This window comes from Macaca thibetana, chromosome 3 (assembly GCF_024542745.1).
Source record: "Macaca thibetana thibetana isolate TM-01 chromosome 3, ASM2454274v1, whole genome shotgun sequence".
Classification (NCBI taxonomy): domain Eukaryota; kingdom Metazoa; phylum Chordata; class Mammalia; order Primates; family Cercopithecidae; genus Macaca; species Macaca thibetana.
Window position 1 is genome coordinate 16,623,866 of NC_065580.1, and position 11,834 is coordinate 16,635,699.

The following is an 11,834-nucleotide window of genomic DNA, read 5'->3' on the forward strand; positions in this document are numbered from 1 at the left end:
CACATTTTGGTCGTGGTGGTGTTACTGGAGTGACTGCATTTGATAAAATGCATGTAACTGAACACTTAATACTACATAGTTCACTGAGAGTAACAAAAATATATCCCACTCTCCAGAGTTAACAATCATTAATATTTCTGCATTTATTCTTTCAACTAGCACTTTTCTAAAATGACTTATGTAAAGGTGATTAGACGTTCACAGAGCTCACTGCACAGTTGTTACAAACGAAGGCCACGTATTCACGGGTATCCGAATGGTACTAACTCTGGGCCTGAACATACCAGCATCCCTGGAAGTCCAGCCTCACCCAGGGCTTGATTTCCTTATATTCCTAAGGAGCCCAGAGTTGTTTACTGTTCACAAAATACGTTGCCCCTTCGGTTGAGCTCTGTAAGGGTTGCCTCATGGGTGCTGCTGGCCAGGGTTTCCCAAAGGTCCTGCCTTTCTTCCCACCTGCCTGAAACACTGGCCTTGCCTGCTGCTGCCAGGGGCAGGGACTGGGGAGGGAAAGGGTCTTTTGCTGCAAATAAAGTCCCCAGTACTCAGGTGTCTGCATTGCTAAGCTTGAGAGCCAGATTCTGCCTGTGTGCTCAGACTTTTGTGGTTCTTTAAGGACTGTGCTCCTGAATCAGGGCAGATCTGTCAGGGAAACCCCACAGCAAAACTCCCTTCCCATTTTCCCCATGACCTCCCCACCGCATCAGGGTGGCTGGGTCCGGAGGCTTTAAAGTATCAACTCATCTACTGCTACTGTAAGGGAAAATGCAAAATAAATAAACGAGGCTTAATTTTTCCTGTGAAAAGTAATGCAAGAAACTCCTCCTCACCCCTTTTCTAAGAGCATTTAGTTTCAAAGTCTTGAAATTCTAAATTCTTCCTTTGTCTCTTTGAAATGTGTCTAAATCCTATTAAAATCTATATAAACCTCTTGCCAGTTTTATGACCCAGAAATGTCTTTCCCAAGACCTTCCTTTCCCAGGCTTTCCTGGGAACCATATTTTCAGATGTAATCATCAAGGAAGATAGAGCCCCTGTCGCCCAGTTTTTGTGGGAGGGTAGGAGCCCAATTTAGGATCCTAACTTAACTTAGGCAAAAGGCTAATTTTGACAACTAACTTAAAAGGTTGCTTTCCCCCAAGTTGTGAAGCTACCTCATTTCATAAAACTGTGACAAGAATATCTTCTCTTTTGATACAGCACAAATGACCGTATATCTTGGGATAGGGAGCCTTTTGTCTCTATCATAAATGAATGAATGAATTAGTGAATGAAAAAAGATGTAAACAGAACAGCCAGGACCCACCCTCCTCTCTAAAGGCTAATGTAGAGCTCTGGAGGCATCTGGCTCTGAGCCTGATGATTTAACACACTGGGAATAAAGAGACCGTAGGGGGAAAATAATCCTTCAAATGTCAGTCTGGAGAGGAAATCCAGGGAGGAGCTGAGATCTGAAACCGACAAGGAGACTTCCAGCCAAGGGAAGGAGAGTGGATGAGTCAGGAAGCTTCTAGACCATGATCCACAGGCTCTAGAGCAAGGGGAGCAGACAGAGGCACGTTTGCTGCCTGCTGGGTTCAGAGAAGGTGTCTGTGCACATTCGGAGCTTTGATCAGGGCTAGAATCCACAGTCTAGCTTTCAGTGTAAAAACGAGATAATAGAGAACAGACAAACTGGAATATAGAACAATAGAAGTGGTGAAAATTGATACATATTTCTCAAACACATTTCCCAAAGAGTAAGTCTACTACTGTCCTCTCTAGCTGACTTCTGGACTGGGACCCTTGCCTGGAAGTTCGTTCTCTGATTTCGCAATGCTCAGTGCTGCTTGACTCTGCATGACAACAACCTATGATGGAAGGGAACCCTTGGTCCCAAAGAAGAGTCATGAAAACCACTGGACGTGAAGTGTCAGGAGAACATAGCTCCTCACAGGACGGTGTCTGACCTAGTGCAAGGTGTAACTCTGTGGTGACACAGGTGATTATTTAGAGGGTTCTTCTAAAATTTTAAGCTAAAAAATCCTTAGAGCATGCTTGCTTCATTTCAGAATTATTATTATTATTATTATTATTAGATGGTATCTCACTCTGTCACCCAGCCTGGAGTACAGTGGTACAGCCTCGGCTCACAGCAACCTCCACCTCCCGAGTTCAAGCGATTCTCCCACCTCATAAGTAGCTGGGATTACAGGCATATGCCACCACGCCCAGCTAATTTTTGTATTTTTAGTAGAGACAGCGTTTCACCATATTGGCCAGGCTGGTCTCAAACTCCTGACCTCATGATCTGCCCGTCTCGGCCTCCCAAAGTACTGGGATTACAGGCCAGGCCTGAGCCACCATGCCCAGCCTATTTCATGATTTTAAAAATGCATTTTTTAAAAGTAGATCTGAATATGTTTATCTTTTTTTCAAAGCAGTTGACAGGGCAGTCACACTCAGGCAAAAGAAAACCCACACTCTAAATATGAGCACGGGATGTAAAGTTGCCGCATGGATGAATTAGCAGGTGCTGTGATGTTCTGAAGCTTCTGTCGGGGCTCTTGCAGGAAATGCTCACCCGAGCCCTCCGTGGCCCCCACAGCTTCCCGGCAGGCCCCGAAGGTTTCTGCACAGGAAAGTGATGACTCTGCAAGGCTGTGTCTTGGCTGCTGGCGCAGAGATACAGGGCTGAGTCTTCTGGCTGCAGGGCGTGTAGGTGAAGGTATAAGAGAGAGCTCTTGGAGCATTCAGGTGAGAAGCGACTGGGCACACTTTCATTAATAGAGAGTTTCTCATACTGGTAGACAAACATGAGCTCCGGCGGCTTCTTAGCTTTCTGCTTGTACCAGTACATAGCATTGTGTCCCAGATGTTGTTCACATTTCAAAGACTTCTTATTTGTCATTCCCATGACCAGGTGCTTTGGTGTCTGGGTAACTCCAGTGTCTGTGGGGACTGTAGGAGGAAAGGGACAAAATTCAGGCAGAGCCCAGGAGGAGGGTTGTTGCTGCAGCCACAAGGAAAAAGCTTGGAGTTCAAGGACAGACAGTTTGAACCTAACTCACCTGCTCCCAGGAGACAGAGAACCGCACAGCAGAGCAGCCTGCAGCCCATGCTAGCCTCGGGTCTGAGATGAGGCCTCTGACTGGGGTCCTCTGGGTGAGGCCCTGGGCTCTGGTCTCCTTGGCCCTGATTGGTGGTTTTCCCTGTGATGTCACTGCTCCTGACAGTTTCCCCAGACCCAGGGGATGTTTCTTCCTAGCCGTTTTACATCCTTTCTAAGTTCTGATAGAAGGTAGATTTGAATAGTCTGGGCTGGGATGAATGGGCTGGGCAGAAAGGACAGAGCCAGCTTTTTACCCCCCAAGGATATTCCTCTGGCAGGGGCTCTTTGCTCTCAGCTGCTTCCTCATTAAGTGGATCCTCCCTCTATCTCTGTCCCCCTGTCTTTCAGGACCCCTCTCAGCAACAGACCACTCCCATTCAAGGAATCTCCTTCTGTCCTGCGGGATCACACAAGACAGAACCATTCAAAACGTCCCTTCCCTCAATGTCTAAGCACGGTCGAGCCCTTTTTGCCTGGCTCTGTGGAGGGAGGATGACTGCATGACCACAGATGCAGTGCGGACCAGCGCCCATCATTCAAGGGTATGACTGTGATGCCAACCAGCAACCAGGCAGTGGGGAGGGAGCTGAGGGAGCACGAAAGGGATGAGCCACCCTCTGTCCCTGAAGCGGAGGGCATGAGGCTTGGCTGGGCTTCGAGCTAACATACACAGGATGCTGAAGAAGAACAACGCAAGGTGTGTGGCGCAAAGGAAAGGGAAATAGCTTGAAGCTGATGTTAGTGTGCTTGACCTGAGTACAGCCATGCTCTCATTTGCGGTACGGATGGCTCCCCGTGGGCAAGATCCCTCCTGGGCCATCTCTCCTCTCACTCTCTATCCCTCCCCAGGTCCCTGCCTCAGAGGTTTCACGGGAGCACAGCTCCTCCCTGTGGCCAAAGCAGCACTTGGCCACTCACCAACCCAGTGTCAGGATCCAGACTGGATCCATATCCCACATCCCTGGGCAGCAGGGATGGGTTTGCAAGGCCAGGGGAGAATGAAAAGGAAAGAGATGTTGGCAACAATACAGAGCGTCAACAGTCGGAACACCAGGTATCCCCACACCTAAGACATTCTAAAGTTTTACTCAACAGAAATTGTCTATGTCTGAGTCTGGGCACCATTGCAACACCTTATCTCTACAAAAATTACCAAAAATTAGCCGGATGTAATGGTGCATGTCTGTAGTCCCAGCCACTCAAGAGGCTGAGGTGGGAGGATTGCTTGAGCAGGGAAGTCAAGGCTGTAGTGAGCCTTGTGTTACTGCACTCCAGACAGAGCAAGACCGTGACCAGCTAGAGAATAAAAATGTATCTTACATGAACTTTAGGAAATGTAATCAGTATGTCAGTGTTCCATCACTTCATATATGTGATGCCACATTTCCTCATATATTAAATCAGGGGAACTGAAAGGAGATGATCTCCAAAGCCCTTCCATTTCTAAAATGTTAGAAACCACATTAGGTCATCAGTTCTGTGGAGAGTTTTCCAACTTGAAACCAGCTCAATGAATTCCTATGGGTCATTTCTATTTTGCTGCATACGCTATTTATGCTTCGTGACCATTTATTGAAATATCATCAATTTTCTTAAAATGTGAAGTTATGCCAATATTGACTTTTCATTCTAGAACATGTGAAGATACAAATGAACACAAATAAACACAAAAATGAGATGATTCATACTTTCTAAGGGATTTTTACCATCTATTTATTGTTGTATTACAGCAGTATAACCATTTTGTGATGATCATTGTAATTGTAGGAGTGAGATTAGGGTCGTAAATCTATGTTATATGTAAATCTACACTCGGCCTAGGGAGGATACTTATCCATGATTTTAGTCAAGGATTTATAATTTAGGTTTGTTTTAACCTGGGGATATGTTCAGTCAGGAAGAAAATTTTAGCATTCCTCTAATGTATACATATTATCAGATTTTCGTTGTGGCCCATAAAGCAAAAAAAAAAAAAAAAAAAAAAAAAAAGGTAAAGGAATGTAGATTGGATTTTAAGAAAGTGGGGTTGAATATTCTTCCCCTCAACGGGTTACATATAGGATGGACCTCTAACCTGCTATACTAGATAAAAACCTAAAATTAATCTTGTTTCAAACTCTAATATCATTCCTATTAAAATTATTTCAATTGGTATCTACTTCAGCAAGAAAACACTTTGGTCCTTCTACAAAGAAATAGAACAAATTTGAACAAATAAAAATTTATTGCATTGTTTAGTTCCCAATAAGTAAACCCAATTGCAAGGAAAATGAAAAAAAAAAAAGCAATAGAGTTTAAACAGAAACCTTAAATAATGCTGGAAGTAAAAGGTTTAACTTTCCTGAGGACAATAGCTAACTTATGTTAGCATTTCCCACAACAAGGCGTGGTGACCAGAGAGCTCAAGTCATCTGAATTAGGAATGGATCTAAGAAGGAAAATGATCTCAGGATCGTGTGAATTGCAAGAAGAGTGAAGAGTGGAATGGTAAATATGAAAAAAGTCAAGCAAACATATTTATATAAAATAGAAGCAGTATATGTGATTGAAGACAAGAGGACTTAACTGACTCCAAGACAGCTGGGATTTAGGACACAGAGTACTAACAAGGAGCCCCAAGAACTCGTGTAAGAAAATCTTTTTTATTTTTTATTTTTCTTTCTCGGCCAGATCCTAAGTTGTGCATGCAGAGGGTGGCACTCCTGAAGGCCCAGCAGGGAACAAACTCTGGAAGGCTGAAGACATGGGCAGGGATGTCAGAAGATACTCAGGCCCAGAAGGCATTCAGACCCAGTGAGAGTGGAGAGTCGTGGTGGGAACACCATGATTCCCACTAAGACCCTGGAAAGGCATGCACTAGCAATGATGACCACATGCTGGGGCTCCCTAAGAGGGAGGGCAAAGCTGAAATAGACCCTAGCTAGTCCTACATTCAACCTTCCCAGATAAAACCCAATACTATTTCCAAGAGATAACATAAACCAGAGCCTCAAGCCTATGTCATCCACAATGTTTCTCATAAACTCTTTCTAACCTTTCATGTGGGATATTTAGAAGTCTCCTAATCCTTCATGCTACCCAAAAATCTATCTCCTTTCTGATCCATACTACTACCAGTGTTCCTGTACCAAAATAACAGTTTCATCATGTTGTTTCACTTGGAGTAGGACCAATGGCTCACCACTGCCTAGAGATTTGTGTCCAAAGTCCTTTCCGTGTCTCCCAATATCCCCAGTCATCCAGCTGTCGCCTACTCTTGAGAAGAGTTCAAGATGACATTCATCAGAATTGGAGAGACACTTGCTTGTCACACTTCTTGAAGAGAAGGAGTCTACAAGGCACAAGGCTGCCTCCACCGGCTTCTCCTCAACACTTTCCAGTTTACCTATTGTCATGGAATTTCATGCCTCTCCAAATATTTTTCTGTTAAATAAAGTACTTACTGATCATCAGAATTGTCTCTTGATCTTAGAAATATTTCCCTCCCCCTCCTTTATGCTTGTGCTCATCAACAATTTTTAGCAATCATGTGTTTTTGATCATAATGTTATATAAAATATGAACCCATGTGTGCAGCACAGAAAGACAAGAAAAGGTTTCCTCCATCAGTTAAGATCTTTAGTGCTTGAAACAGGCTCCGTTTTTGTTTGTGGGGCCCTAATACTTCAGTGGCTTTGTTGTGAAGCCCTGCCCTAGCCGAGAAAAAATTCTGTGAGACTCTGTGTGCATACAATGGAGGATTTCTCCACTGGGTGCACTAGCCGGCTGTACTACAGACTGAAACTCCATCAGAGGTCATCAGGGAGTGGAGACTGGAGCCTTGGGTGCAGGTGCACACACTAGCCCACAGCTTCCTGGCTGAGCCGGGAGGTTTGTGCACAAGCACGTGATGCATCTGCAAGGCTGTGCCTTGGCTGCTGGCACAGAAATACACAGCAGAGTCACCAAGCTCCACAGACTTGATGTGAAGATTTAAATGAGCTTTGTCTAGAGATTCAGGTGAGAAGCGATTTGGAACTGTTTCATTTAAAATGGGCTCCTTATTACTGTAGATAAACATTATCTTCAGCAATTTCTTGGAGTCCTGCTTATACCAATACATAGTATCATGACCCAGATTTTGTTCACATTTAAGGGACTCCTTCTTTCCCATCTGTGTGACCAGGTATGTTGGAGTCTGGAAAACAGCTGTGTCCAAGGGACCTGAAAAGGAGAGAAGCAGAATTCAGGCAAATCCCAGGAGGTAGCCTGCTGTTGTCATGGTGAAAAGGTTTAGGGACTCCAACAGTATCATGTCACCTGGTCCCAGGACTCACCTGCTTGGAGGAGGCAGAGGACCACACAGCAGAGGAGCCTGCAGCCCATGGCAGAGTCAGGCAGACCAGGCAAGGCCCAGGGCAGGATTCTGGTGTGCAGTGGTGAGAAGTCTAGGCTGTGCTTTCCACTGCCGCTGAGAGGGGCTGCGCCAGTGAGGTCACAGCCTGTAATCATTTCCCCATTCCCAGGCTCTCCTCTAGCATGGCTCCTCCTTTTCACGCCCTGCACTTGCTGCTTTAAAAGTTTTTGAAATTTCTGGGAATAGTTGAGAGGGTTGAATTGTGGCCTCCAGGATGTGTCTCTGACGGTCATTCCTGTGCCATCAGCCCCCTCCCTCCCTGCTTCTTACCCGGGATTGACCACCCCCTCCCTTCCTCTCCCTTTCATGCCCTTCCCTCAGAGTCAGGCTGCTGTTCCTCTCTGGATCCTTTGCTTCCCCTTCACAATAATGCAGAACATTGTTTTCCTCTTTTGAATCTTTGTTCACGTGAAGATCTGATTAATGGTCAACAGTCTCCCTGATTCAGAAGAGACTGGCCTGAGATTTCACCTGAGTACCAGCTACAGTCACCTAACCCACATGACTGCGATGCTAGTTCAGAGAAAACCCTGCTGAAGGGTCATTGTTGGGAGTGAACTGCAACCCTGCTCCCTCTGATGCTTGTATCTATCCAAGAGGCAGATCTATGAGGAAACAGGAGGCTGCTAGACAATATGTAGACACCGTGTGCTGGGAACGAATGGCGATGAATGTAAACAACACGGCAGTCGTGGAAAACAAAAGTAGGTGATGTCACTGCCCTTGAGTTGTCTGCAGATAATCCTCCTTCTTGGTACAAAGTTTGCAACCCAAGCTTATTGCGGGGTTTCTCAACTTGGGCACTACTGGCATGTTGGATCAGGTGATTGTTGTAGGGGTCTGTCCTGTTCAGCTAGGATGCTTATTGGCATCCTTGGGCCCTACCCACCTGTGCCAATGTGACAACACAACATGCCTTCATGTTTTGTGAATTATCCCCTATTGAGCACCCCTGTCCCCGTTATTCTTGCTGATGGTACTCCCCTCCTCTGGCAGCCATCAACCACCCAACCTCGGGGGGTGTGGCCAGGCCGCAGCTCCTCCTACTCTGGTCAGCAAGGCCCAGCACTCAGACCTCAGTGCCTCAGTAAGTGGCCCCAGGGCAGCAACCACCAGGATTTCTGGTTGTTGTTTTGTTTTGTTTTGTTTTGTTTACAGGAGACATGGAAAGCAAATGTGTTTTATTGTCCATCAAAAATTGTCCTAAGGATAGAAAGGAGGAAAGAAATTGATGATGTACGTCTTCTTTTCTGACAGGGCCCACTATGCTGCAGAAGGGGAAAAAAACTACAGAAAGGAGAGAGGATAGACGCTGGGATCCCTGGGAAGAACCAGGCTTCCAACAATAAAGTCAAAGGGGGGAGAAAACATAATAGTTTTATCATGGAGATAACTTAATCCACAAAAAGGTGGAGACTTGTAGGGGCAAAGGGAATGAGGCAGAACGCTGCAGAAGAAGTAGAACACATTGAACTGAATGATATCATGATGCATATTTTGAACACGAGTCATATTTTTGGCTGTCCAATATTTTAACCCCGTCTTATATTTGGGCAGTTCCCCAAAGTTTGAGTCTTAGTGGGAAAGGCAAGTGTGTTGATATGTTTACAAGCAAAATCTTCCACCTTTGTAGAATCAAACTCTCCATCTCTGCTTCTTCTTTTTACACTTCTCATGAGGAAACCACTTCACCTGGCAGAGCTGTTTCCCTCCTCCAGCTCCCCAAGAACTCACGGGAAAACTGTGCTGTCTCCTCTGGTGGAATAAAATAGATAAACAATCTCTTGTGCCCAATTATGTCAAATTTAGTTTCCTGAGCACAATCTTATGACGATTTCATTTCAACTGATTCCATCTCTCTGTTCACTGATGCTCAACACTGGGTTTCCAGATCTGCAGCGGGACAAGGGCCATGGTTTCACTTCCATTCGACCTAGCTGGCTGCTAGTTACCGGAGGCAATGGCCCCGATTTAAAAAATATTCTTTCATGCTGACAAAAATACAAATGTCAACATGCATCTCAGCTCATGGGATCATATCCCTGCAGGTCGACCAGTAGCTTCCAGTTTTCCAAATGAAATTCAGACCAAAACCAGATAAGACATCCTGTCACAGGCCATGTGTCCCTCACCTTTGCAAAGCGTCAGTTCATGCTATTTGCCTATTGAACTATTAAAATCTCTCTTGGCCACTTAAAAAGTTGACATTTAATATTTCTATTATTATATGGATCACAAATGTTTAATCTGCAGTCATTTGTTAACAACAATTAACACAAATTAAATACAATGCCATGATGGATAGCGATTATTTATTAACAATGAAAAATGATTATATGTCATCTTATTTTTGTTACTGAGAAGAAGTTTTAGATTTTTTGTGAGGGTAGGAGTTTGAAAAGCCCAGGGGGACCCTGACTCTCCAACTCTTGTGGTAGTCACTTTAAGTATTTAATATTGAGCTTAGAAGTGTGTGTTTCTCGTAGTCTGGTTTTATGACTTTAGAGGATTTGCAAATGGCCCATACTACAGAGAGTTAAGAAATTTAGATTCTAGCATGTAGACATGATTTTCCTATCTTCAATAAATTCTTTTGTTCCATTCCAAAATAAACTGCAAAATTAACCTCCATGGGATGGCTACTGGTTTTCCTGTTAAACTGTTTGGCTAGACTTTCACTTCCAGGCAGCATGCTAGAATATATCCCGTAGAGTATAGAGATACTCTGAAGCTCCATCCTGATGAATAGCTAGAGCCTATATAAAATGTATCTTTGCAGTATTTTTGGATTTCCAAGAAGTGAAGAAAATTTCAACTGCTTTCTGAAAAGGTGAAACAGGAGCCTGTAGTGAAAACAAAATGAAGAGCCTGTTTCAGATGTGCATCCTGGAGGTCTGTCCACGCCACCTTCTTTCCCATCTCCAACTGTTTGGCATCATCTTTTGACATCTGGACAAGTCCAGCTTCCATGGGTCTTGGGAGACAGGGATAGATGTTGAAGATGGAGGCTGGAAGGGAGTCTGGTGATGTTGTTTTGATAGAACCATTTGCTCAGACCCAGGAGACGGGTGTCCTATCCTTAGAAATTCTTGCTCCAAGAACTTAGAGGAACATTCAGAGGAGGAAAAAGAAAAAAGAAAACTCTTTCTAGCTTAAGTCTTTCATCATTTACAGTCAGGGGAATGGTGCTCCAGGTATTCTTTGGTCTGATAAGTAGATTTTCCATGGTAATTACTCTCTTTGCAATATCCCTCGAGGAAGCCCTGATTTGTCAGGCTCACTGCCCAGGTCTCAGGACGTCATTTCATGGCAGGATTGAGCTGGAGCAGAGGCCCAGCATCCAGAGCTTCTCTTATTCCTCTCAGGAACGGGTCCTCCCCTGGCATCTGCTTGTGAGCTCTCCTCTTTCCCATCTCAAACTCTCCTCCTTTCTCATCCCATGCAGCCTCACATGCAACAAATCTGGCAGTCTAGGCTCTTTGCTAGAACAAAAGCACCTGCACAGCAAGGCAAATGAACAGTCTGTATTTAACCTCTCACATTTCAGCATTAACACAGCTTCTGCAGACCATATTTTCCCCTGTTGTAAATAAACCCAACATTTCTTTTAACTGTCTCCCATGCAGAGAATTCTCTGTCCTTCCTCTGAGTTTCCTTAATCTCAGTAGAGTCACAGCTCCTCCTTGTGGTAAAAGGTCAAACGTGTGAAGACTCTGTCCCATGGTGGACCAAAGGCAGAAGTGGGGTAGAGCTCTTAGAAATGGAGATATGTGGCCGGGTGCGGTGGTTCATGCCTGTAATCCCAACACTTTGGGAGGCCAAGGTGAGCAGATGATGAGATCAAAACGCCGAGATCATCCCGGCCAACATGGTGAAACCCCTTGTCTACCAAAAATACAAAAATTAGCTGGGTGTGGTGGCGCATGCCTGTAATCTCAGCTACTCCAGAGGCTGAGGGAAGAGAATCACTTGAACCCGGGAGGTGGAGGTTGCAGTGCGCCAAGATCGCCCCATTGCACTGCAGCCTAGGTGACACAAGAAAGACTCGGTCTCAAAAAAAAAAAAAAAAACAAAAACAAAAAACAAAAAGAAGACAGAGAGGTTCACTTCTTCCTTTCTTCAAGAGGCTTCTACCTAAAATACAAACATACAAAATTGCACCTCACCTTTGACAAATATAAAAACTGGCTTTCGGAGTTAATAGACTAAGTTTTGCAGAACAACATTCCCACCAAAAACAACTAGAAAAACTTAATAAAATATAAAAATAAATGTTTGAAGACACTTGGAGCCACTGAGGCATTCAGAACTTAAGGGATTGGGACCTCAACGAGAAAAAAGAGATCT

At 44.6% G+C, this 11,834-nt stretch overlaps 2 gene segments (V, D, J or C); both read right to left on the bottom strand.

Annotated features, from left to right (window-relative positions):
- Positions 1–1,987: 1,987 nt before the first annotated feature.
- LOC126951093 (T cell receptor beta variable 4-1-like) lies at positions 1,988–3,420 on the bottom strand. The segment is given in 2 exon segments: positions 1,988–2,940; positions 3,051–3,420. Coding segments are annotated over 2 exon segments (525 nt in total).
- A 3,371-nt stretch (positions 3,421–6,791) lies between these two features.
- On the bottom strand, positions 6,792–7,698 carry LOC126951086 (T cell receptor beta variable 3-1-like). The segment is given in 2 exon segments: positions 6,792–7,294; positions 7,408–7,698. Coding segments are annotated over 2 exon segments (621 nt in total).
- Positions 7,699–11,834: the final 4,136 nt, after the last annotated feature.